The following is a 23,800-nucleotide window of genomic DNA, read 5'->3' on the forward strand; positions in this document are numbered from 1 at the left end:
AGCCCCTCCACCAGGCCCCCCAACAGCCCCTCGAGTCGATCCCCCAACAGCCCCTCCACCAGGCCCCCAACAGACCCTCCAGTAGATCCCCCAAAAGCCCCTCCACCATGCGCCCCAACAGCCCCTCGAGTCGATCCCCCCAACAGCCCCTCTACCATGCGCCCCAACAGCCCCTCGAGTCGGTCCCCCCAACAGCCCCTCCACCAGGCCCCCCAACAGCCCCTCAAGTAGACCCCCCCCCCCCCCCAACAGCCCCTCCAGTAGACCCACCAACAGTAAGTTATATGACAATTGTAACATTATAACGCAGTATCCCTCACAAATCTAACTCAAAGAGACATGTGTATCTATTTGGATTCGGACATGACTGGACTCTTGACCTATGAAATGTCCCATTCTGTGAGCTTGTGTGGCCCAACACTTTGCGGCTGAGCCGTTGTTGCTTCTGGACGTTTCCACTTCACAATAACAGCACTTATAGTTGACCGGGGGATATCAAGCAGGGCATAAACTTGACGAACTGACTTGTTGGAAAGGTGATATCCTATGACGGCGCCACGTTGAAAGTCTGTCCATGGATTTTATACACCTTTCCCCATAGCTGTGCCTCGACACAATGCTGTTTCTGAGCTCTTACGGACAATTCCTTCGACCTCATGGCTTGGTTTTTGCTCTGACATGCACTGTCAACTGTGGGACCTTATACAGAAAGGTGTGTGCCTTTCCAAGTCATGTCCAATCAATTGAATGTACCACAGGTGGACTCCAAACAAGTTGTACAAGCATCAAGGATGATCAATGGAAACAGGATGCACCTGAGCTAAATTTTGAGTCTCATAGTAAAGTGTCTGAATACTTACGTAAATAAGGTATTTATGTTTTTGACTTTTAATGTATTAGCAAAAATTTGCTTTGTCATTATGGGGTAGTGTGTAAATTGAGGGATTAAAGACATTATTTAAATAAATGTTAGAATAAGGCTGTAACGTAATAAAATGTGGAAAAAGTCCAGGGGTCTGAATACTTTCCGAACATTAACATTCCTCTACATGACATTAAAGAGAACCATTTTGATTCAATGAAAGTGAGTGGATGTTCTACCATGGATGTCTGTCTCAGTTACTTTGAGGCTGGAAAGAACACACTAGGGGCAAATTTCCCAGGATACTGATTAAAGTAGAGTCCTGGACCAAAAAGCACTTGCAACAGAAATTCCCCAATGTGCATGTTTTTTCAGTCCTGGACTAGGCTGAATCTGTGTCCAGACAATTGTCCCTATAGAAGGGGTCCTGTAACTATGGTATAGTACATTCAGCACATGGATCGCTCAGAACTTTTTTTCTTTTCAGATTATGATGGAAGGCAGACAGGCCCCAAATGAAAAGGACAGAGCTACTCAGCTGTGTGGAAAACCTCTAGCAACCAGACTAGAGGTCCACTTGCACAGCCAGTCCATGGTAGGGTAGACTTGGCACCCAAGTACGGAAGGGAAATCGCTAGTGCACCAAGAGAAGCTATAAACCCAACCTACAGGTTTAGCCACAGTCTGATATGCACTAAGAAGGAAACTGTTTTTTAGCCCTGAACTTCACTGCCCTCCGTGCATGTACTTCTGAAAGGCCTCCAATGTATTATTCCAACAAAGTAACATGTACAGGGATGTCCAAGGAGAGACATTTCTGTACATGTTTTTATATTGGCATCATTTGGGTGAGGTATATGAACAAGACATATGCCAGGAGGACAGATCCCTCTTAACTTCACCAGAAGAGTACCGGGACCATCTATTGTAATTGCTGATTGACAGGCTGATGCGTTTGCTCTAAAACAGGGGTTCTTAAAAATAAAATAAAAATGTTTTTCAGCTCAAGACCCAAGAAATTGTCAATCCTCCCATGACTCAAATTGTCCTCCAACGACCCAAATTAAGAAATAAATGTGTAATTATAGATGTATTCTCATCATTTTACGACTCACCTCTCACATGCCCGGGGTCCATTTTGGGTCCGACCAATAATTTAAGAAACACTGCTGTAAAGTACCCCTCATAGACAATCGCATCCTGAAACCCGTTGGATGCCGACATCTGGCATGCCTCATGCAATTAGTTTATGATAATAGATTTTTTTAAAATGTTGTATTCTAGATTTTTATAATGTAAATTGTTTCTATTATGTTTAAATGACTAAACTCAAAGGACATTTTATTGGGAATTTCTTCCTAAAAAACTGTAAATTGTAAAGGTTTATCGCTCATATATCCCGAGTAGTAATTTACTGAATCAGTGGCTAAAGCAGCATTGACTTCAGTTATATTATGTATGATGGAAGTCTACACTTATATAAAAGGTAAATAAACAAACACTGGCCATCTTATAAAGCTTATACGCAACTTCACGGTTCATTTACCTCTTGTAACGTAATGACAAATCTGCGTAACAATATGAACAAAAACACATGACAGTCCTTGTTATTTCATAAATCAGTGTTCAATTATACATTTTTCCAAAATAACATTCACATATCTGACTGATATTCTTGGTGAACGATATAAGACCGTAGAAAAGCACGAGAGGACAGTGATTTTGACATCGGTGTCTGTGAACTTCTTCTTCATTTCAGTGCATTATGACTCCTGGGGCTTCTGCAGCAGCATTCCAACGCCCAGCTTCCCCGCCATAAGTAGACTGCACAAGGTAGAGACAAAAATAACATGTTAAGTAATCTCATACTGCATCATCCTCATACCCATTTCCTAGTCCTGAAACAACAACAACAACAAAAAGAAGGGAGTTGATTGGCTACCTTGCTGCTGCCATCATTCCAGCAGGCATCATCTTCCTGGAACCATAGAATCTCTTTCCCATCACACCTGCCAGGGCTCCTGATGTGACTGTGTGATACAGGGGGAATTGACTCGATGCAGTAGGTCTACTGTAAAACTAACCATCACGAGTAGCTACAAGTCAGTAAGTAGTGATCAAGAGAGGTCTGGGCGACGAGACATATGTATACATACTTGTGTCTAAATGTGACAGAAACTGTACTTTTAACAGAGAGATACATTCACAAAACAGTGAGGGACAACATCAAAGGTTTACTAACCTAGAGACACCCAAATATTTGTAGGATCTTGTGATATCTGGTAGGCACCAACTCCAGCTAAGCTGCCGAAGAGGAGACCTGCCGCCAAGGAGGGGACACTGCCTGGAGACACCAAAAGATGTACAGGGGAGAGTGGAAACCATGTTACCAGTTCATTGTCACAAGAGACTGGACATATGTTGCAATGCATTAGAAAAAACAAAAACAATTTACTCTATTCAATTGAGTTAACATGACGGCACTACAATAAACATACGTGCTTTGACATAGCCCATCACTCCTCCGGATGCAATGAGTGCTGCATACCCATATCCAACCCAATCAGTCATTCTAGAACATGTAACGAAGGAAAGAGAGAATGTTAGGCTACTAAAATCGCCATTTGCCACACCCACTGCAGAACAATTGGCAGTGGGCATGTGGCGACGATACACATGTAGCAAGTCATTAATTAACTCAAGATGTGCCTGTTAAATATGTTAGATAGCCATGTTTGTTGTTTTGCAAAAATGTAGCTCACCGCTAAACTGAGGTGTATTGATTACACCGATTCTGTTGCAAGACGTTATGTCGCATTAGTGGAAACCCAGAGTGTTCTCAGGGCAGACCTGGTTGTGGCTAGATACCATACATTACCAAAAGTATGTGGACACCTGCTTGTCGATAATCTCATGCCAAAATTAGATTAATATGGAGTCAGTCCCCCCTTTGCTGCTATAACAGCCTCCACCCCTTTGGGAAAGTTTCCCACTAGATTTTGGAACATTGCTGCGGGGACTTCCTTCCATTCAGCGACAAGAGCAGTAGCAAGGTCGGGCACTGATGTTGGGAGATTAGGCCTGGCTCGCAGTCGGCGTTCCAATTAATCTCAAATTCATCCCAAAGCGCGCACCCCGCTAAATAGCTAGCCATTTCACATTGGTTACACACGGCTGTGTGCCCGATTTTATACACCTGTCAGCAACGGTTGTGGCTGAAATATCCTAATCCACTAATTTGAAGTGGCGTCCACATACACTAAATATACAAAAGTACGTTTGAGTCGCGTCAGGGACCATTTTAGCTTATCCTAACCGTAAACTAATTATCTTACCCTTCATTCACCTAACCTGTTAGGAAAAGTAACTTCTGTTAGGCAGAACCAGCAGACCTGCCCTGAGAACAGTCTTGGTTTCCACTAATCCAGAAAATGTTTTGAAACAAAAACAAGAGCTTCTATTGGACAAATTCAGGTAGGTTTCCTCCCCATTTCGTTTGCTTCAGTTTGGTTCTTAAACGGTCAACGGTTTCCCTTGCAAGACATAATGGATACACCCCTGTTCACTTAGATACAATGTAGCTTGCCGTAAGACACCACCCTACCGTTATGCTTGTTTACCCTGAGCTGCACTTTAAACGGAACGCAATCGTGGTTACATTAAGACACATTGGAGCTGGCACGAGAAATGCGTCAGAAAACGTTCCTCAATGCAGGGATGGGATATATCACTGTACTCAATTAGACCTTTATGCACAATGTTCCATCGAGGTGATTGAAAAACGGATTCGTTTTTCGGAAAACTTCCCCTTTTGTCCTCATGCTTGCTGGCAGTAGCCACCTCCGCCGTTTTGTAATGGCAGTGTCAGCCAATCAGCTCCTTTGCTGTTCAACACCATGTTCCATAACTGCGGTGGCTAATGCTAGCTAACATGAGAACAAAGTGCAGTTTTCTTGGAAAACTTGGAAGTATTTAAAATGTCAATATGCAGCAGTGTGGATAAAATTACATTTTTTGAGTACAGTGGCATATCCCATCCGCACATTGAAGTACATTTTTCAACTCCTATCTCATGCAGGCTCCACCATGTCTTAATGTAACCATGATTGCGTCCATGACCCCAGAGCAGCTCAGGGTAAAAAGGCGTGACGGGAGGGTCACTATCTTCTGGTAACAGTGTAGCCTGTCCCAGCTAAATTTATCAGTGGAACACTGTAGTTAATTGCCCCAACGTTGCTACAATGTATCCCTTTTAAAAATATATATTATATTTGTATATTTTCTTCAGTACATTGTAATGTATCGGTTGGGAAACATTTAAGACGGTAAATCAATCCCACAAAATTGCAAGTCAGAGCGCGACATAGCATACCTAGCAGTTTAAGACAACAGTGCCCATTGAGTCAATGGAGTTGCCCATGTGTGCGATCGGCATTAATTTATAAGGCAGATGGCTACATTGTCAAATTTAGGAAACCTTTGGATGAATAGTAAAACACAAGCGTGTGTACAACCTTGCTCCTTTTGGCGTATCCTTCAACGCTGCTTCGTAGTGCGTATCGTAGCAATGACGCGCTGCCAAAGACCCCACGGGAAGTGAAGTTTTTCTCCACATGGCAGACAGCATAACCTAATTTGTCTGGAACACTCTGGACCTCATATCCCATGTACCCCCAATTATAATGTTTTACGAAGTGACACTATCAAAATAATTGACAAAAGCTCTGTTCAAGTGTCTACAATAAATGTATAAAAACATCCAATTAAAGCACATATACAATGGGAAACCTAATATTTTAAAGGCCTGTAAATAATCGATGAAATACAGTACATCGCGTAGCCTATTTATTTAATTGCAATGAATTACTTTTCAGAATATTGGCCTAATGTAGACAGTCATATCCGCAGAAAATGATGCACATAATAATGAGTTGAATTTGACTGTTTGTGAGGTGTTTTAGACATCTTTTTTTATTTTATTTTTTATTTATTTTACTAGGCAAGTCAGTTAAGAACAAATTCTTATTTACAATGACAGCCTAGGAACAGTGGGTTAACTGCCTGTTCAGGGGCAGAACGACAGATTTGTACCTTGTCACCTCGGGGATTCGAACTTGCAACCTTTCGGTTACTAGTCCAATATGTTCAGAATGGATCACTATGGTAACCACAAGGCATACTGACAAAACAGAATATGGCTAATATGGCCTACCTAAGTAAGTGGAATATTTAATAAATGCCCAGTTTCTCGTTTCCCAGTTGCGATGTAACTAAAGCATAACGTTGATCGTACCAGATGCATCATTATTTACCAGACAAATTTGTGAGTGTTTCTGAAACCAACAGGTGGAGAAAACCGTGTGCAGGTAGAGTAAATATTGTATTGGCACTGGCCCTGGAACTGATCCTGTATATTACTTTCTTGTGTTATTCTTATTTCTATTTATCGTGTTTTTGTTCTACATTACTTTTTAAAAATGGTAATACTGATATTGATAACTTCATTGTTTGGGGGCCCTGAGTAATATTTGGTTGGGGGACTTCCCACCTCACAGCAAAACATTTTAGTGACCCCCCCCCATCAAGTTTTCTGCAATTCTACCTATTTTGCCATGGGGTAGAGAAAAGCTAATTTAAAGCTAATTTCCTGCAGTTCTAAACATTTTGTAATGACTTATGCCATGTTAATATGATATCTGAGTGACAATGACTAACAAAAATCAATGGCGACCCCCTGGGGTCAAAGCCCCTGAGATGTGCCCTGCGTGTCCGGTCGGTATTCGGCTATGATTACTCCAAGTTTAAATACCTGGCTAGCTGACATGTCTAATTGAGTGACTGTCAGTGACATAACTAGATAAAACTGCTGTTACACAACCAAATTGTCACAATCTATAAATCAAATGTATTTATAAAGCCCTTTTTACATCAGCTGATGTCACAAAGTGCTGTACAGAAACCCAGCCTAAAATCCCAAACAGCAAGCAGTAAAGATGTAGAAGCACGGTGGCTAGGAAAAACTCCATAGAAAGGGCAGAATCTAGGAAGAATCCTAGAGGAACCAGGTCAGCACCTCAGGAGTAAATGTCAGAGAGAGAGCGAGAGAGCGAGAGAGCGAGAGAGCGAGAGAGAGAGAGAGAGAGAGAGAGAGAGAGAGAGAGAGAGAGAGAGAGAGAGAGAGAGAGAGAGAGAGAGAGAGAGAGAGAGAGAGAGAGAGAGAGAGAGAGAGAGAGAAGGCCATGGTGGCGAGGTAAAGACAATATAGCAAGTTAAACACTGGAATGGTAGATTTGCAGTGGAAGAATGTGCAAAGTAGAAATACAAATACTGGGTTAGAGGTAGTTGTTTGGGTTAAATTCTAGATGGGCTATGTATCTGTGAGGGAGATAAGTGTTTCCAGTTTCAGAGATTTTTGTAGTTCGTTCCAGTCATTGGGCTTTGGTGACAAAACGGATGGCACCGTGATAGACTGCATCCAATTTTTTGAGTAGGGTATTGGAGGCTATTTTGTAAATGACATTGCCGAAGTCGAGGATCGGTAGGATGGTCAGTTTTACGAGGGTATGTTTGGCAGCATGAGTGAAGGATGCTTTGTTGCAAAATAGGAAGCCAATTTTAGATTTAACTTTGGATTGGAGATGTTTGATGTGAGTCTGGAAGGAGAGTTTACAGTCTAACCAGACACCTAGGTATTTGTAGTTATCCACATATTCAAAGTCAGAACCGTCCAGAGTAGTGATGCTGGACAGGCGGGCAGGTGCAGGCAGCGATCGGTTGAAGAGCATGCATTTAGTTCTACTTGTATTTAAGAGCAGTTGGTGGCCACGGAAGGAGAGTTGTATGGCATTGTTAACAGTGTCCAAAGAAGGGCCAGAAGTATACAGAATGGTGTCGTCTGCGTAGAGGTGGATCAGAGACTCACCAGTAGCAAGAGCGACCTCATTGATGTATTCAGAGAAGAGAGTAAGCCCAAGAATTGAGCCCTGTGGCACCGCCATGGAGACTGCCAGAGGCCCATACAACAGGCCCTCCGATTTGACACACTGAACTCCATCAGAGAAGTAGTTGGTGAACCAGGCGAGGCAATCATTGTTATAAAATTAAGCTTGACAAAATGTTACCAATACATATTTCAAATATCAGCCTACATTTCATCCTATTCATTACCCAAATGAAACATGTATCATCTATTGATAATGCCCATTAACACAAAACACTTATACATTGTTTTATAATGATATCTTGTGAGGTAAGGCAGGAAAGAAACCTATAATGATGCACTGTTCACTGATGTGGGAAGGTTTTTAAAAGCCATGTTACTAACGCTCTGGGAAACACCTCGACTACTAAAGATGCATCATAAGATGGCTCTAACGTTGATCTTAACGCTACCAAGGGTCTGGGAAACGGCGCCTTGGTGAATCGACTACAGTAGGCCCTACAGCCAAGTGGAAAATCGTTTTTGTTTTCATTGTACAGTAAATAGAATGTCTTTATGTTGTATAATTTCTGCCAAAAGATGGCGCAAGAAGATCAATTAATGTATATACCTGCCGATGTCTGTGCTCAGATTGTATCTGTCTGGGATTCATAAATAGGAATACTGGGCCAAATCTAAGAGTATTATCATTATGAAGGGTTTTAGGATGAGACGAAATGGTGCATAAAAAAAATATTTGTTTAAGTCGAGTATAGGGAATAATTAAAGCGTATTCTTGATATAAAGGTTTTTTTTTTATATAGTCTATTTCATTAAACTAAATGATCATTGCAGTGAAGTGCTCTGCACTGAGCTGGTAGGCTTTGAGCGTGTTATTTCTTACTGGAATGTCCTTTGCACACAATACATTTGGTTTCAAATACCGTTGAATTGGAAACTCTGGCTTTCTGTAGTGCTCTTCTTTCTCTTAGCGCTTGATGGCGCAAGACCACAATTTATTAATGTGGAGATCGTCATTTGAGAATAACGATTGTTTCATCACTCGAAACACATAGGGTATGTACAAAATCTATAACTCCAGAGTTCATAACATTATGTGAGAGGACTCTTCATAGATTTTCTTGGTTACATTTGTAGCACATGAGGGAAGGAATATAATATTGGCTAATTTTGTGTAAATTGTTTTACACCTTATTTATAGTGCTTCAAACCTTTTTGTTCTTATTTACGTAGCTATAAGGCATAGTTTCATCACGCCTTACTTGTACGATAATGAATAAAGTTATGCGCCAAGGTTTGGGTATATAAGAATTAAGCACGAAATATGAGTTAAAAACATTCTATGACAGGTCATGTTGTGAAGTAGATTATTTCTTTAGCATTGGACTGTTCATTACGTAAACATCTGAAATACATCTAAATATCTGAAATGCAACAGCTACTGATGATGATAATGATAATACAGTCGTGTTGTTATTGGCAAGACGCATTACATGCGCATTACCCTTACTAAATGGTGAGATATAGCAATGCCCCAAAAAGTGCAACCAGTCGTTTCAGTATCGTTGCCTATTAAGCATCTTGCACGGTTTTATGGTGCTTAACGGAAATTGTGCCGGGGGCTCGTGGTAGGGGTGCTAGCGGTTGAAACTAAGCCTTAGACAAACAGGTTGGATATTAACATTGAAACGTATCCTGTCCAGAACTCACACAACACACTTGCAGCGTTCCTGTGCACAGTATTCCAGTCCACCTTGCTGCTCCGAAATATATTGTACATTGTTCTATTTAATCTGTACTTGTACTTCCATTCTTCTCAAATCGATTGTCTTTGAAGTAAAACTTTAATATTCCCTCAAACATGTATAGAATACAAGGTTGAATACAGTTTCCAATGACAGACTATAACACAACAGTCAAATGAAGTGTGCAAGTTAAATGTTAAAAAAAATGTAATCTAAAATATTTGAGTGTTTGCGTTACAAATTGTGTGACTGTCTATTTGAAACTTGAGCTGGGTTTTCTTAGGAAAAGTATGCTCAAAAGTAAAGGCCTGTTGTTTATGCTATATAGGCCTAGCTTACTGTTGTCACTGTTGAATTTGACATAGCACAATTGTTATTATTGTTTATTTATCATATGTATATCAACTAAATAACATACCATTGCTTAAGCCATATATCTTTCCATTCTGCAACTGACAGTGCAACACCGGGCACGTGTCGACTCTATCCATGTTGCGGTCAACGACATAGAGTCGACACGTGCTCGGTGAGAAATGACAAGAAAATACGTTTATCACCTCAGCGCGCGCACGTGTTGTTATTTTTGGTGTTGTTTGTGTGCCCGATGAAGATGAGTTCCTCCCGAGGAGTTTACATAACTAGGAAATAAACAGTCGATAAATAAACCGTGATCCCAAGTAAGTAATGATGTTACCGTAACCATCAGATTTTCATCCTGATACAGTTTCATTTTGAATGTGAATATATATTTTACAACCAACTGACAGTAAACGTATGGACGTGTTGTAAATCAATACGATTTTAAATTTAGTTTACTATTTATACATGTAAAAATTGTAAAACTCTAGCAAAGTTATAATGTTGACCTCGCTGAGTAGGCCTATCCACAACAGTTAGCCCATAAAAAAGTTGCTGTTGTACCCTTTTCTCTCATATGTTCAATGCAGTGAGACCCAAATGCAAATTCACATGAGACCATTACCTCTACTTCAGGTAGGATTACACACCCGGTCCATTGCGCGTGCGCCACCAGGTGGCCCACACGGTTTTTATGGCCAGGTGAGGTAATCTCGTTCAGCACAGGTAAAAGATCAAATTGTTTTAGGGACCGAAGGCTCAATGAGATTACACAACATGCAAGCTACCATATCAGGACAGATTGAAGAAAAAATCATGTCGATAATTGGCAAAATGGGAGATTGGCAGGTATGTGTTGTTTATTTAAAAACAAAGGTGTTATGAAACGTGTGCATACTACAGGAGTTTAATTTGTCGAATTTATGGACACAATTGGGGAAATGCATTGGCCATAAGCGATTGCCTTGTAGAATTAGTAGCACTATCTTTAGCCTAAATATAAATAAAGTTATATTCTATAGGTATTGTTTAAATCATTTTCACTTGTACAGTGTTAGTTTCCCTCAAGCGTTAATAATGTTCCCATTTTCCCCTGATTAACAATACCGTATTGGCTGTTGTGCTAACTTTGGGAAAGTCTGTTTAACATGATGCATAGTAAGTAGGCTATACCGCTCAAGCAGTTTAAGAAAATAGAAAACCGTCCCTTATAAAGAAGCAAAGAATAGCCTATATGGAATGTGTGAACAGTAAACATATATTTGAAAGAACCGTGCTCAGACATTTTGTTTTGCTTTGCTTAGTTAAAAAAAAAATTAAAGTGTGAATACAAAATCAATTAAAATAGCACAGTCATACATAATATACTCCAACTTTTCATTTTATATGTTGATTCGTCTCTGCGATGGTAAATAACCAACACTTGAAAGAACATATACTAAAATTATAGGTCGCCTAGGACTCTCAAAGTTCGAAACAAATCTATCCGATCGATGTATTACTGTGTATGTTGCATGTTGGCCTGGTGAAAGGGCTTTAAAATACTAATTCAACGTAGATTTTAAAACAGAACGTTCTAACGCGGTGAAAATGAGTTCGGTAACACAAGCCATGGTGAGATTTAGGTTTCACTCTCCGAAAGAACAACACCTCTAAAATCAACACCGCAGCACACATCCCACAATTTCTAAGGCACTTTTACCTGGACGATAGTTGTCATTGTGAGCTCGTTTCATGGGTCCTGTCTCTAATAACAACTGGTTATAAAAGTACCCCACCAAAAACAATGGTAATCTAGAGCTGGCGACCTGGTTCTTGACCCGAAACCCCTGGTGCTCAACTTCGCCGGCGACGGGACTGAGATCAAATACTTTAGACCCTCATTCACATTAAACAAGCTGTTTTGTTGTGTTAATTATTGACATTCCAAAAACGTCGCTCTTCCATGTCGTCAATGGAACTGTATAGCTACTTTAGAGTGGACCCTCTTTTACATGAAAGTGACAGAATAGCTTCTCATTGTCTAAATACATCTAAAACAACAGGTTACGAAAAGCAGGTATTAAGAGAATAGTAGAGAGAGTATTTGGCATATTGTGGCACGCTCTTCAGGGCAAGTTGAAGATACAGAGACCGATTATATCATAGGTTAGGCCATGTGTGTGTAAATATTCTCATCAAACAACATCTGCTAAAACGGAATATGCAAGAAAAGTAAAGCAAATGAATATAAGATATGACACGTATTATCCAATTATTAGTTTGGTCATATCCATCATAATGATGAACGTTCACACTTCTGCCTAGGTGCAGGTTTTGTTTTTGTCCTTTTGTCATATTTAATGCTTACGCTCAGTTCGTGCTGTATATTGTCATTGGATGTGGGAGAATTAAATACATGTGTAGTCTCTCTCCAGTTTTACCTGTGTTGTCCATTGGTGTAGGGCAGATGGAATCAAGCGGCTGTTGATATGCTAATGAGGGAATGCGAATGTTAGTACAGTGGTGCGCGAGCCTTTTACTTCCACCATTAGAGGGAGATCTCAGAGCGCAGACAGCCAAGTTCACCTAAAATAGTTTCAGCTGGAGCACAATTCACTGTGTAGAACAAGGAGAGGCGCTCTCAAGACCCACCACAACCCATGAAAATGCTTTGGAAATTAACTGACAATATAAAATATGAAGATTACGAGGTAAGAGGCTCACATTTGATTTATTGCCGTTTTCATGTCATTAATGGCGTGCAGTTTTATTTGTATTTCGTCAAAATTTGGAATTGTTTTGACATTTGTCAGGAAACATATTTAATTCAACTGAAGGATATAAAAATGCATACTGGTTTATTTCATATGTTCGATATGTTTCTATTTTGATATATACTCATTACAGTTTTTATTGTGTAAAAATATACATTTTGCTGTTTCAATATTTATAACGCAAATATTGTAATAAATATCATCATCATAACAGTCATATAATCATACATTTTCAATGCAAGGAAGTATATTAATACTTGTCAAACCTCATGCACAGGCAATAACAGAGACAAAACGGTTTATATAATTTTTTACGAAATTGCGTTTAATAGGATTGATCAAAAATCATTGCTGAACAATGAGTCAAATGTAGGCCTATACATTTCATGTAAGATAATGTACTTAGGGAGACATACTCAACATGCATTTTCTAACTATCATCGAAAAAAGTTTGTTTATAATAATGTGTTTAAATATAAAATAAATTATGGGACGCCTATCCCTAATATTCTGATGAAAGAAGTCGGTGCATTTCAAGCCCTTAGCTCGTGTACAGGCTGAGTGGTTGTTATTATAGCACACACAGAAAGTTTAGCAGTCATATCAGGCAGTTGTTTAGGAGCGGTGAATCCAGTTGAACATGTTTTTGCCCGGGTCTGGAGAAGGAACATAGTCTCGTCTAGAGCAGGGAAGAAACGCTGGGCTTGAATTTGTGATTATCTCAAATCCAGTTTAATTTACGGGTAACATACCTGTTTCTGTTAATAGAAATAAGTGTTAACTACACGGTGTTTTCATAAAGGGGACTTTCGCTGTTTTGTCAAAACGGTCGCGTGCAAATAGGTTAGTAGGGGAAAGTACATTTCATAAGCTTGTGAGGTGCGTATCCGTTTGAGAACTTTGTAATATATTTGTTCCAAGTTAATGTTAGCTTGGATGGCGTAGTTTGAAGTCGAATAACCGAGGATTCATTCATTTGAGATATTCGGGAAGGGCCATGGAACGCGAGGCGTCAGAATCTGAATTGGAAAACAAAGGCGAGCAGACAAGCGCCCTCTGAACAGTAGAAATGTGCCAGCCGAGATGCCCTCAGCGTTTGCTGGATTTTCACACGAATCAGAGGTGCACATTGTTTCTTTCCATGGGTCTTCCTCTCTCTCTCTCTCTCTCTGGTCACCCCTTCATTCTGTCTTTCTTTCACTTTTGTTTGCCCTCGAACCTTTTAAACCCCTCCTCTCCTCTCTCTGATTCGTCAGACGCAAGAGAATCTCCCTCTTTTTGTCTCCCGCTCTCTCTCCCCTCCTCACTCACTCCCTCTTTCTCTTCTCATCTCTGATTAGATATACTGATTCCTCATTCAATGGACGTCATTTAGTGCAGACTCTGCCTTGAGTTGGTTCCTTGCTTCACGCTCGATTTCCGACCATTCTACCCTTATTAAGAATTCGTGTAGCCTAATATTAATAGTCATGAATATCTGCTATTAGGAGTCCAAGGGAAGAAGCAGCTCTTTGCTAATAGAGCTCAAGCGAAGGAACAGCAGTGATAGAGCCAGACGGACGAACAGGGATACAAGAAACTTTAAACATACATCCGCAAGACAAAAAACACTGCATTTTAGAATCGAATGAAGGATAGAGGGAATTTAATCAAATTCTGATGGATTATCGTTCTTCGCTGATGCTTATCTGAACATTGGGCTACGTGATCTTTCAGCAGTGTTGTTGCTGGCTTTATTTTGTTTGCTCGTAAATTTTCTTTGATTTGTCAACGTTTTTATTCAGAAAAATACATTTTTGAATCGCTCGAAAATCTTCGCAGATGTTAGTGCACAGCTTTTCCGCGATGGTAAGTTGGACTCCTTGGCAAAGACTGAGATAGGCCTATACTCCATGCTGCATTCAGACTCCGATTGTTGCATTTATTGAATCAAATTGTTTTGGTAAAATAGCATCCAGACAATTTAAGCCAAACAAATATCTCACATTTGACATCAGTATCGAAATATGTCAACTGTAGGCCTATTCATTTATTTATTTTCCGAAAACGATCCAATACGAATGTATTATTGGCCTACAGTAATTATCACTGTTATTATTGGTATCATTAGTATTACTAGCATTATTATTAGGATAGTATTCATCCGTTCAACAGGGATCTGATTTAATTCAATATTGGCCATAGTTTATTTAATGTCAACCAACAAATTTGGATACACACGCAATAGGCCTGATGTTAGGTGACAGTCCATAAAAGTCCCTGTGAAAACGGGTAAAATGGAGGGTTTAAAAAGGTTTAATTTCTACGATTCCTTTTTCCTGCAGGATCGTCACGACGGTACCAGCAATGGGACAGCCAGACTACCTCAGCTGGGAGGCGTGGGCCAGTCTCCGTATAGTGCTCCTCCGCTCTCCCACACCCCAAACTCCGACTTCCAGCCACCGTACTTCCCCCCACCCTACCAGCCCATCTACTCCCAGTCTCAGGACCCCTACTCGCACGTCAACGACCCCTACTCCCTCAACTCCCTGCATGCTCAGCCGCAGCCACAGCACCCTGGCTGGCCGGGCCAGAGGCAAAGTCAGGAGAGCACTTTGCTGCACCAGCACCGCGGCCTGCCCCATCAGCTCTGTAGAGAGTACCGGAGAGAAGTGCTCCTGCCGTCGGGCCACGGACTCGATACGGGACTCTCAGATTCTATCCCAATCCATGGAATACATCACTCTTTAGAAGATGTTCAGGTAATTCAGCATTATTTGGTAATTATATTATTATTACTATTACATTATTACTTTCACATTATTGATATTATAATCAGAATAATTGTTGTTATATTATTTTATAACGATTTATACATTATTATTACACGCGTAGCCTTAAAGTTTGTTGCTGTACATTGGCAGCTCTGTATTAAATGTTAAGGCCTACATTTTATGACTCAATTTTATAAATGCAGAAATAGCAAAAGATTATGCCCTTAATTTACTTTAATTGACAGAGGACTTTTTATACGAATGTAATTTGATTTTTACAAACGCCTTCGAGTCAAACATGTTATACAGGCCTGGATTATTCAGTCTATATTTTCTAGCTGTGTTTGCACGTTATTAGCCTTATTAGAGATAATTTGTTTACCCCCCTCCACTGAAAATATATATAGTGTTATAAATAACACTTACCCTAAGCTGAACAGATCTAAACTGCAGCTCTGAGGACTATAACTTGATCTCAAACCCCTCTCACAAAATGGATGGTATACCACGGATTGTTGATTCATATACCCTGTCAATTTTTTTGACGTGATTCTGAATATCCTCCCTTCATATTTAATTTAATTGTGCTCATTGAAAAGACTCGTTCAAGTCCGGATACGAGTGGGTGTCTGTGAGCTATAATAATACAATAGTCCACTCGGGAGTTTTACACATTAACTGAGCACCATGTTTTAGATGAAGTTCCATCGCTCAGCGGGTAATACGAAGAAATGGAATAAGTAAAGGGTCTATCTATAGTGAGGAATCGTTTTGTTTTATTGATAACAATGGCCTAATCGCCAATTAGCGTGCACGCCTTGTAATAACACCGTTATTCCTAATATAATTAATATTTATTCGTAAGTAGCCAATCTGTGGATGGAATCAGGTCACGATTATTGAGGCGTTATTTAAGTCTGGTGTGCACGACGCACCCTGCCCGACAGCTGTAGACAATAACCCTTCCTCTTTATTGAAAATAATAACAGGTAACCTATAGGCTCCCCCCCATATTGTCTGATTGTGGGCTACACGCCAGCCTTTTGCAAACAGCATGACATGTAAGATTCATTCCATTGTATTCTATATTAAATAGTGTTTGTGCATCTGTGTGTTGCAGCATATTGAGGATCAAGGAATTCACATCCCAGACCAGACAGTAATTAAAAAAGGTAAGCAGTTTCCTTCGAGATGCCATGCCTGGTTGCACAAGCTGAACACCACACCAGTCCACCACTCTGCTCGGGAGCTCGATGCGGTAGCTAAGGCTTCACTGAACCAAATGGATTCATGCCGCAGTGTTTTTTAATACGTGAGCTCGAGTGCATCAAACTAACTGCACATGTTTAATCAATGAAGGCCAATGTCAGCATTTCAAAGTAGTCAGATACGATTATGCCCTATATAGGTTATGCTGTATCCTATAGGTTTTAATGTGTTGCATCCTTTTCGCTCGATGTCATATATAGGCCTATAGGCTACCCACTGTCCACGTCATTTCAACCAAAAAAATCTATGCGATGTTGTCAACGTGGAAAATTGATATTATTTGAAAAAAGTAATCAATAGAAGATGTAATCAACATAATATATATATATATATTATATATTATATATATTACATATATTACATATATGATATGTGTATTTTTTTAGCCAACTTTGAACCTAAATCCAATTACTTTTTAAAATGTTGATTTCACGTTTAATTCACGTTAGATGACAACGCAGCCAAATGTAAATCAAAACTAGAGGTTGAAGCGACGTCTGTGTCCAGTGAGTAGTTCTCTTTGCACCGCAGGAGCAAATCTAACATGGCAGTTGTTAATGCTGTATGTATTCAGTATCAAGATGATACCAGATCCTGCATCAAGGTGGAACAAATCTCAACCTGCAAAAATAGGCAAGGTCTCTAAACCATTTATAGAGTCCAATTCCATAGCTGCGGTTGTTTGTGGAATAATGCGTTCGGGGTTGCATTATATAGATGGGCCTAGCATAATTGCGTGTGGATTGAAATGTTTTCTCCTATACTGTAAGACCATTTCGGGCGTCTGAGACCTACTCCATGGTCAGGTTGAATGTTACTCCTCTCGCCATGTAGACTCTTTTGTCAAGTCACATTAGTTGCGCTGAGGATGAATCTTGAGAGATGCTCTTTCCGCGTCAGCATGATAATTGGCTCTTATATTAGTAATCTCAAGAGTTCGTTTAGCTTCTATTGTCTCTATTAGCCTCCCCTGAGCTCTTAATGTCACAAGTGATCTATCCAAAAGGCTAGTCCCTTTGTCTCCGGTTCCTGCACACAAAACGGTGAACCCTGCAAAGAGAAATCACACGCACGAATGTATTTTTAAGGGGGACCATGGATATTTGAAAATCAGCTTCTCTCAGCGTGATGTGTGTGTATTGTACATTTGCAACATAGAGAGTGCGCGTGTGTCTGCAGAAATGTGCAATGTTTCAGAGGTCAAACGTAATATATAGCCCATCCTAAACAAATATAGGGTTTATAGGCCTGTAACAAAGCCTTAAAATACGATACAATAGTTTTTAGCAATGGTTAGCCCTTTGTGCAGATGCCTAATAACACCAACAAGAAAACAATACATATATTATTATGAATATTATTATTAGGTCTGTTTATATAATGTGTTATGATTCGTGTTAATATTATCATCATGATTTGGCCTGTCATAGCCTACCCTATGCCCATTGTTTGAATTTTGTGTAGACCTCTGCACACACACTGCGTTTGATATTGATCTGATATGGTTAAGGGTCTACATTGAATGAGATTCACTGAACTTGGTCTTTGTGTTCCCTAGGTCCAGTTTCTTTATCAAAGAACAACAATGTCTCCACCATTGGGATAAATAAGGACGGTCTTTTTGGCGGTGTGGTAAACCCCAACGAAGTGTTCTGCTCTGTACCGGGTCGATTGTCTCTGCTTAGCTCCACATCAAAGTACAAGGTCACGGTGGCGGAAGTGCAGAGACGCCTCTCGCCGCCTGAGTGCCTCAACGCGTCACTGCTGGGCGGGGTGCTAAGAAGGTGAGCCGGACTTTAATGTCTCTTCTAATTTTTTATTCCACGAATAATTTAAATCGACCAAGCGTGACACCTCCTGCTTTTAAAACAGGCTTAACGGCAGACTGTTAAATTCCATATGAACTTTACGCACACACTGAATTAGTTTTCTCGCAATGTAGCCCACAAATGAATGTAGGCCTGTTGGCCTTACCCTCAACCCTCTAACACATGTTTAAGCACGTCACATAGGCCTACACCAAAAGTAAACTACTGTAATGTTCGGTCTATTGATTCTAAGCTAGACGCAAAGCCAGTATTTTGGCTGTATATTGTGTATTTACTCAAATAAATCCGTTTCAGTGAGTTGACAATGCATAGCCTATATTGACACGCAAACAGGCCTATAGACACCGATATATAGTTACAGAAGCACATGAAAGAAATACGATGCCAAATAGATAGTTATCTTTTTTGATTAAATAATATTAATTAAACTCTTTTTGGATCAGATAGTGTGTCCAATTGAGTGTTGAAAAAATATTTTATAAATTAGCCTATTCATACAAGCTATTTTTACTTTCTTGTTACAGAGCCAAGTCTAAGAATGGCGGAAGGTCCCTCAGAGAGAAATTGGATAAAATTGGATTAAATCTACCTGCAGGTAGACGCAAGGCTGCAAACGTTACCCTGCTGACGTCACTAGTTGAAGGTAAATTGCATTGTAAATTATCTGAATTCCGGTTCCGGCGATAGCAGGTGCTTTGAACGGTTTCAGGGGGAACATTCGAAATCAGTACGTCAGTGTAATTTGGGCCGGCCTTGCAAACCAATAATGCATATATCTGTGTATTTTTGAGTGAGATGATGATGATGATGATGGTAATTATTCTAGAGGCTTTACGCAACATTGGCCTGTGTATTTAGCCTACCTGTGTGCAATCCTCTCTTTGTAAAAGTGCATGGGCCTAAGGCTAGGCTACTACATTGGAGGTAGGAGTCGGTTAGCCTTGCTGGCCTAGTTTGTGCCAGATGAATTAGGATCGCTGTTGAAGCCGGATTATGGGCATTTGTTTATTTATTGTCTAGCGGGAGTGTGGAGCTGTTTCACCTCTGGCAGAAGTGGATCGATTGATTTATTATATTGATTTATTTTAGTGGCTTGTTATCATGATCAGTGTTATAGGGCGTTTATTATTATTAAGATAGTACTAGTAGGCTAGTAGTAAGAATTCTAGTAGGCCAAGGCTACTACTAGGCTACAGCTACTGGTCACCTATTATTTACACTGGGCTCGTTCTTTCTCTGTGATGGAAGTGGAACTGACCTATGGCGGAACTATATGTTGTGAGCCTATTAAATAATATAAATGAGTCATTTACGGTGTACTGTGATCATGGCATTGGCTATTGAATAAAGAAATGTTGCTTGCAAAATTGAGCCGTTATTATTCATCGCGGTGGTATTTGGTGAGCTGTGGGTTTTAAAGGTGAAAGCATGGGATGGTTCATTGGTTCCTCTTAATCATTACAGCCGAAGAGTGAATGCAATATTCATTGTGCTTCATTGAAATTTGGTGCTGTATGGTAATGAGGCTGAACAAATGTACGATTCTTTGCGATAAGGGGGGGGGGGGGTATGAAGGCTCTCGGTTATTTAGTGAAAAGACTATGCTTTTTTCTGAAGTGCTGTTATTGTTTATGATCCGCTCCATTTTATGGAAACGACAAAAATGAGTTTACTGGACATGAGCTTTGACGGTAATTGGCGCGCATGCGTTCTTCTGGAGTTGAGATTTATGTCAGGAAGCCCCGCAGTAAAATCCCAACTGTTTCAGGAAATGAAAACCAAAATCAACAAAAAAGGCAGACCTCAATGGAATGAACCTATAATTCTCAAAGCTAAAATATGTCGGAGCGAGATTTACGTATATAGCCTTTTAAAATTGCTTTCCTATGTTACATTATCGTATGGACTTTCAATAATGTTTAGGGATGTCTAATCGATGTCATGGTGTTGTGCACGACGCTATTTATAACATTGTTGTAGTGTTTCCCTGGTAGTGAACTCTTCTCTCAAAAGGACGTATGGTGCCTGACTTGTATTAATAACATTAAATTGTGTTCCATAATGTGAAAGAAGGAATGCTACAGGTGCTATATAGCCTACTGCTTTGGACATGGATACGATAATAATGCCTTCTCTTTGGCCAAAGACGTTCATTAGATTCATCATCTGATAAGTGGAAGTGTTAATTGGTCTATATTTGATGTCACCAATTCAGAGCAATATATTATACACTCAATCCATTATTTCCTTCTTAGGCGAAGCAGTGCATCTTGCCAGAGACTTTGGTTATGTATGCGAGACTGAGTTTCCAGCCAAGGCAGTAGCGGAATATACAAACCGCCAGCATTCCGACCCAAACGAACACGTCCAAAGAAAGAACATGTTATTGGCAACGAAGTAAGTGTTATGTTATCACATTTCGTATGTCCCCAAACATGTTTTCAAGTCATTCTCATGTTTACATCGACAGTGTTTGCAAACACAAACTCAAATGGATGGTCGTTTGTTGAAGGCTTTTTGATAGGTTTCACATGGATTTCTAGTGTTACATTTTTGGCATTGATATTTGGGTTACATTGTAGTCTTTTTTTCCCACTAATTTATTGCATTCTGAATGAATGTGACACATTACAACTGACCAACAAAAAATGATTGGATACAAATTAATCGACTAACGTCAAAATATTTGAGCTTCTAATGCGCCGGATAAGTCATCACGTGATGTTATGCACGCGACAAAATGCTCAAATGAACAAACACTTTTGGAATTTCACCCTGTCAACTAACTGAATTTAAAATCCCAACTATCTTTTTCATTTGATTCATGCCACACATGTTTATCATGGTGCGTAAGCATGAAATAAAACACGTGGACGAATCGGCCTGTATTAGCCTATCCAAACTGGAGTGTACTGTCATTGGTCGGTCTATTGAGCAGGCCTCATCCACACGCAACCATTTTGTTTGCTGTGATTGCGTTTGCATTGACACATAGCTGGTTCTACGCCAACATAACCTTTCCCCACTGCATTAAAACATTTCGACACTACAGTAGGCCTATCACACGTAGCCTATAGCCTACGTCACTTTGAGCAAATATGTTGTGCTAACAACTATATACATTCTATCAAATGAATAGGATTTTTGGACAACTCTTGTATACTGAATTTATATTAGGGGCAGACTGGCATTATGATTGTAATTAACACATATATTGTCTCCCCTTTTAGGCAAATATGCAAAGAGTTCACAGACCTGCTTTCCCAGGACCGTACTCCCTTGGGGAATTCTCGACCACAACCTATACTTGAGCCAGGGATTCAGAGTTGCTTGACCCATTTCAGTCTCATTTCTCACGGATTCGGGACCCCGGCCATGTGCGCGGCCCTCACCGCTCTCCAGAACTATCTGACGGAGGCGATTAAAGCCATGGACAAAATGTACCTGAACAACAATAGTCACTCAGACAGCGGCACTAAAGGCGGAGACAAAGACGAGAAGCACAGAAAATGATTCTCACCTGAAAGCCCAATATAAATATTATAAATACATATAGATACTATTGATCAAGTAAACGGGCCACTTCCTGATCTCGCGATGATTTTACATGTTTGTTTTTACTATCATTCAACTTTGGATTTTCGGAAAGCGACGTGCAAGATGCCCACCATAATTCACAGCTCCAGAGAGAGAAAGGTCTCTGCCACACGGAGGACTTTTTATGTAGGCCTGCTCCCTCCTTTTATGAGCTGCAACGGATTGCAATCCAGCGACCATTATATCTCAATTTACGATTGTAGCCGTATGACAAAAAAAAGAGGCTAAAAGAGGATGAATTATTATCAGTATTGTGAATAATAAACTTTGAAAAATCCACATTTACATGTCATGACTTCAGTTACAGACTCTCACTCCAAATGACCAACTTGAACTTTCAACACGATTCACGGTTATATAAGGGAATCTGTGTTCATGTATGTATATATTTATTTATCTGTAATTTAATGGGAATTGTAAATATGGTGCGTCTGTTGAAACTTTATTTTTTATTTATCTGTTGCCTCCTGTTTTAGTGGGTTTAAATATTCGGTTAGTTCTTCATGTGGTTTTATGGTTCTTAGAAAACAAGTTTGGGGTATTTTTTTTCTCTGGGATATTTCAATTCAGCCCTCTTGTAGCATGTTGAGGCGACATTGAAGCAAGTGAACAAATGTAATAGAAATAAACCTCCATTTCTCTCTATCATCCTTATTCTATTCCGTTTTTTTGTTGTTGTTGAAAAGAGCATACGCGATATCCTGATAAGAACTATTTTGTGTTTCTACTTTCTTGTTTTAATACAAGGTTTTATGTGTTGTGCCAATCAGAATACGTCTCACCTCTTGTTCTTCCCTTGAAGCACCATAAAAGCAATAAATTGATATTGTCTTTAGATTTTTTTTTTCATGTTCAAAGAAATTCAAAACATTTGGGACCACCTGGTATCTTGTATGTCCAAATTGGAGGCGGTTTTAGCTGTATTGTATAGACCTCTGCTGGCAATAGTTCCCATGCCTGTCAATGTATTATAGTCCTTTGTTGCCCAGAAAAAAATAAATATTTGATACGCTTCATGTCGATTTGTATTCATATCTTTTAATGATTTTATTCCGTGGTTGATATACGCCCGGGTGTATTTTCGTTCTTGGCATTTTTTTTTATTCAGCCCGGTTACAGTAATTGCGTTTAACTGTCCCCTGACAATTGCTCCTTGCAATAAGCAGCTGAACCCATTGTTTCCCTCAAGTAGGCTATAGTAAAAAAAAAAGCACATATACTTTCAACTCATAGTTCATAGCACAGGATCATTCAAAACCGCAGCGGAGCTTTTTACCCTGCCAAATGACACAGAAAACAATGAATACATTGGTGTTTGATGCGTGTGTGAAGCGCCAGCCCTCAAGCGAAACCGTTGTTTAAAATCAGTGAGATGTACACGGCTGTGTTGAAGGTTATTACACTTGCCATTCCCTAACACTCTGTTTTTTTTGTTTGTTTTAAGATATGCATCAAATATATATTTTTTACTACGAGGCTGTCTGTAATTATTTGTGTTGTTTGACAGCGTCCAGTTGGAATATAACTTATTTCAACTGCATTAAGTTAATTGATATTGCAAATAAGTCGGAATGTGGATATCTGTTATATTTGGTCACATCTCTACCGTATAGCCCATAGTCTTCGTATAAGTCATATCCATGCAAATGATCACGTGTGCTACTGCTAATACACCAGATGTAGCCTTGTTTT

At 39.8% G+C, this 23,800-nt stretch overlaps 2 protein-coding genes across 8 annotated transcripts; one reads left to right on the top strand and one right to left on the bottom strand.

The window, feature by feature from the left end:
- Positions 1 to 2,445: 2,445 nt before the first annotated feature.
- LOC123990282 (transmembrane protein 14C-like) lies at positions 2,446 to 5,504 on the bottom strand. Of its 2 annotated transcripts, none has more exons than XM_046290872.1 (5): positions 5,377 to 5,504; positions 3,361 to 3,434; positions 3,105 to 3,206; positions 2,805 to 2,892; positions 2,446 to 2,686 (listed from the first exon to the last, which is right to left on the bottom strand). In XM_046290872.1, exons 1-5 carry the CDS (start codon positions 5,487 to 5,489, stop codon positions 2,626 to 2,628), a joined length of 438 nt encoding a protein of 145 aa, XP_046146828.1. In that variant the 5' UTR covers positions 5,490 to 5,504; the 3' UTR covers positions 2,446 to 2,625. The 2 variants fall into 2 exon arrangements, with proteins under 2 accessions (XP_046146828.1, XP_046146829.1); XM_046290873.1 differs by lacking the exon at positions 5,377 to 5,504 and adding an exon at positions 5,235 to 5,346.
- Positions 5,505 to 10,630: 5,126 nt separating this feature from the next.
- On the top strand, positions 10,631 to 22,756 carry LOC123991391 (transcription factor AP-2-alpha-like). 6 transcript variants are annotated; one of them, XM_046292946.1, is made up of 7 exons: positions 10,631 to 10,753; positions 14,985 to 15,419; positions 16,534 to 16,585; positions 18,241 to 18,466; positions 19,036 to 19,154; positions 20,767 to 20,908; positions 21,742 to 22,756. In XM_046292946.1, exons 1-7 carry the CDS (start codon positions 10,667 to 10,669, stop codon positions 22,022 to 22,024), a joined length of 1,344 nt encoding a protein of 447 aa, XP_046148902.1. In that variant the 5' UTR covers positions 10,631 to 10,666; the 3' UTR covers positions 22,025 to 22,756. The 6 variants fall into 6 exon arrangements, with proteins under 6 accessions (XP_046148902.1, XP_046148903.1, XP_046148904.1 ...); XM_046292947.1 differs by having other exon boundaries at positions 14,985 to 15,401; XM_046292948.1 differs by lacking the exon at positions 10,631 to 10,753 and adding an exon at positions 12,446 to 12,597.
- Positions 22,757 to 23,800: the final 1,044 nt, after the last annotated feature.

Source organism: Oncorhynchus gorbuscha, linkage group LG12 (assembly GCF_021184085.1).
Source record: "Oncorhynchus gorbuscha isolate QuinsamMale2020 ecotype Even-year linkage group LG12, OgorEven_v1.0, whole genome shotgun sequence".
Lineage (NCBI taxonomy): Eukaryota > Metazoa > Chordata > Actinopteri > Salmoniformes > Salmonidae > Oncorhynchus > Oncorhynchus gorbuscha.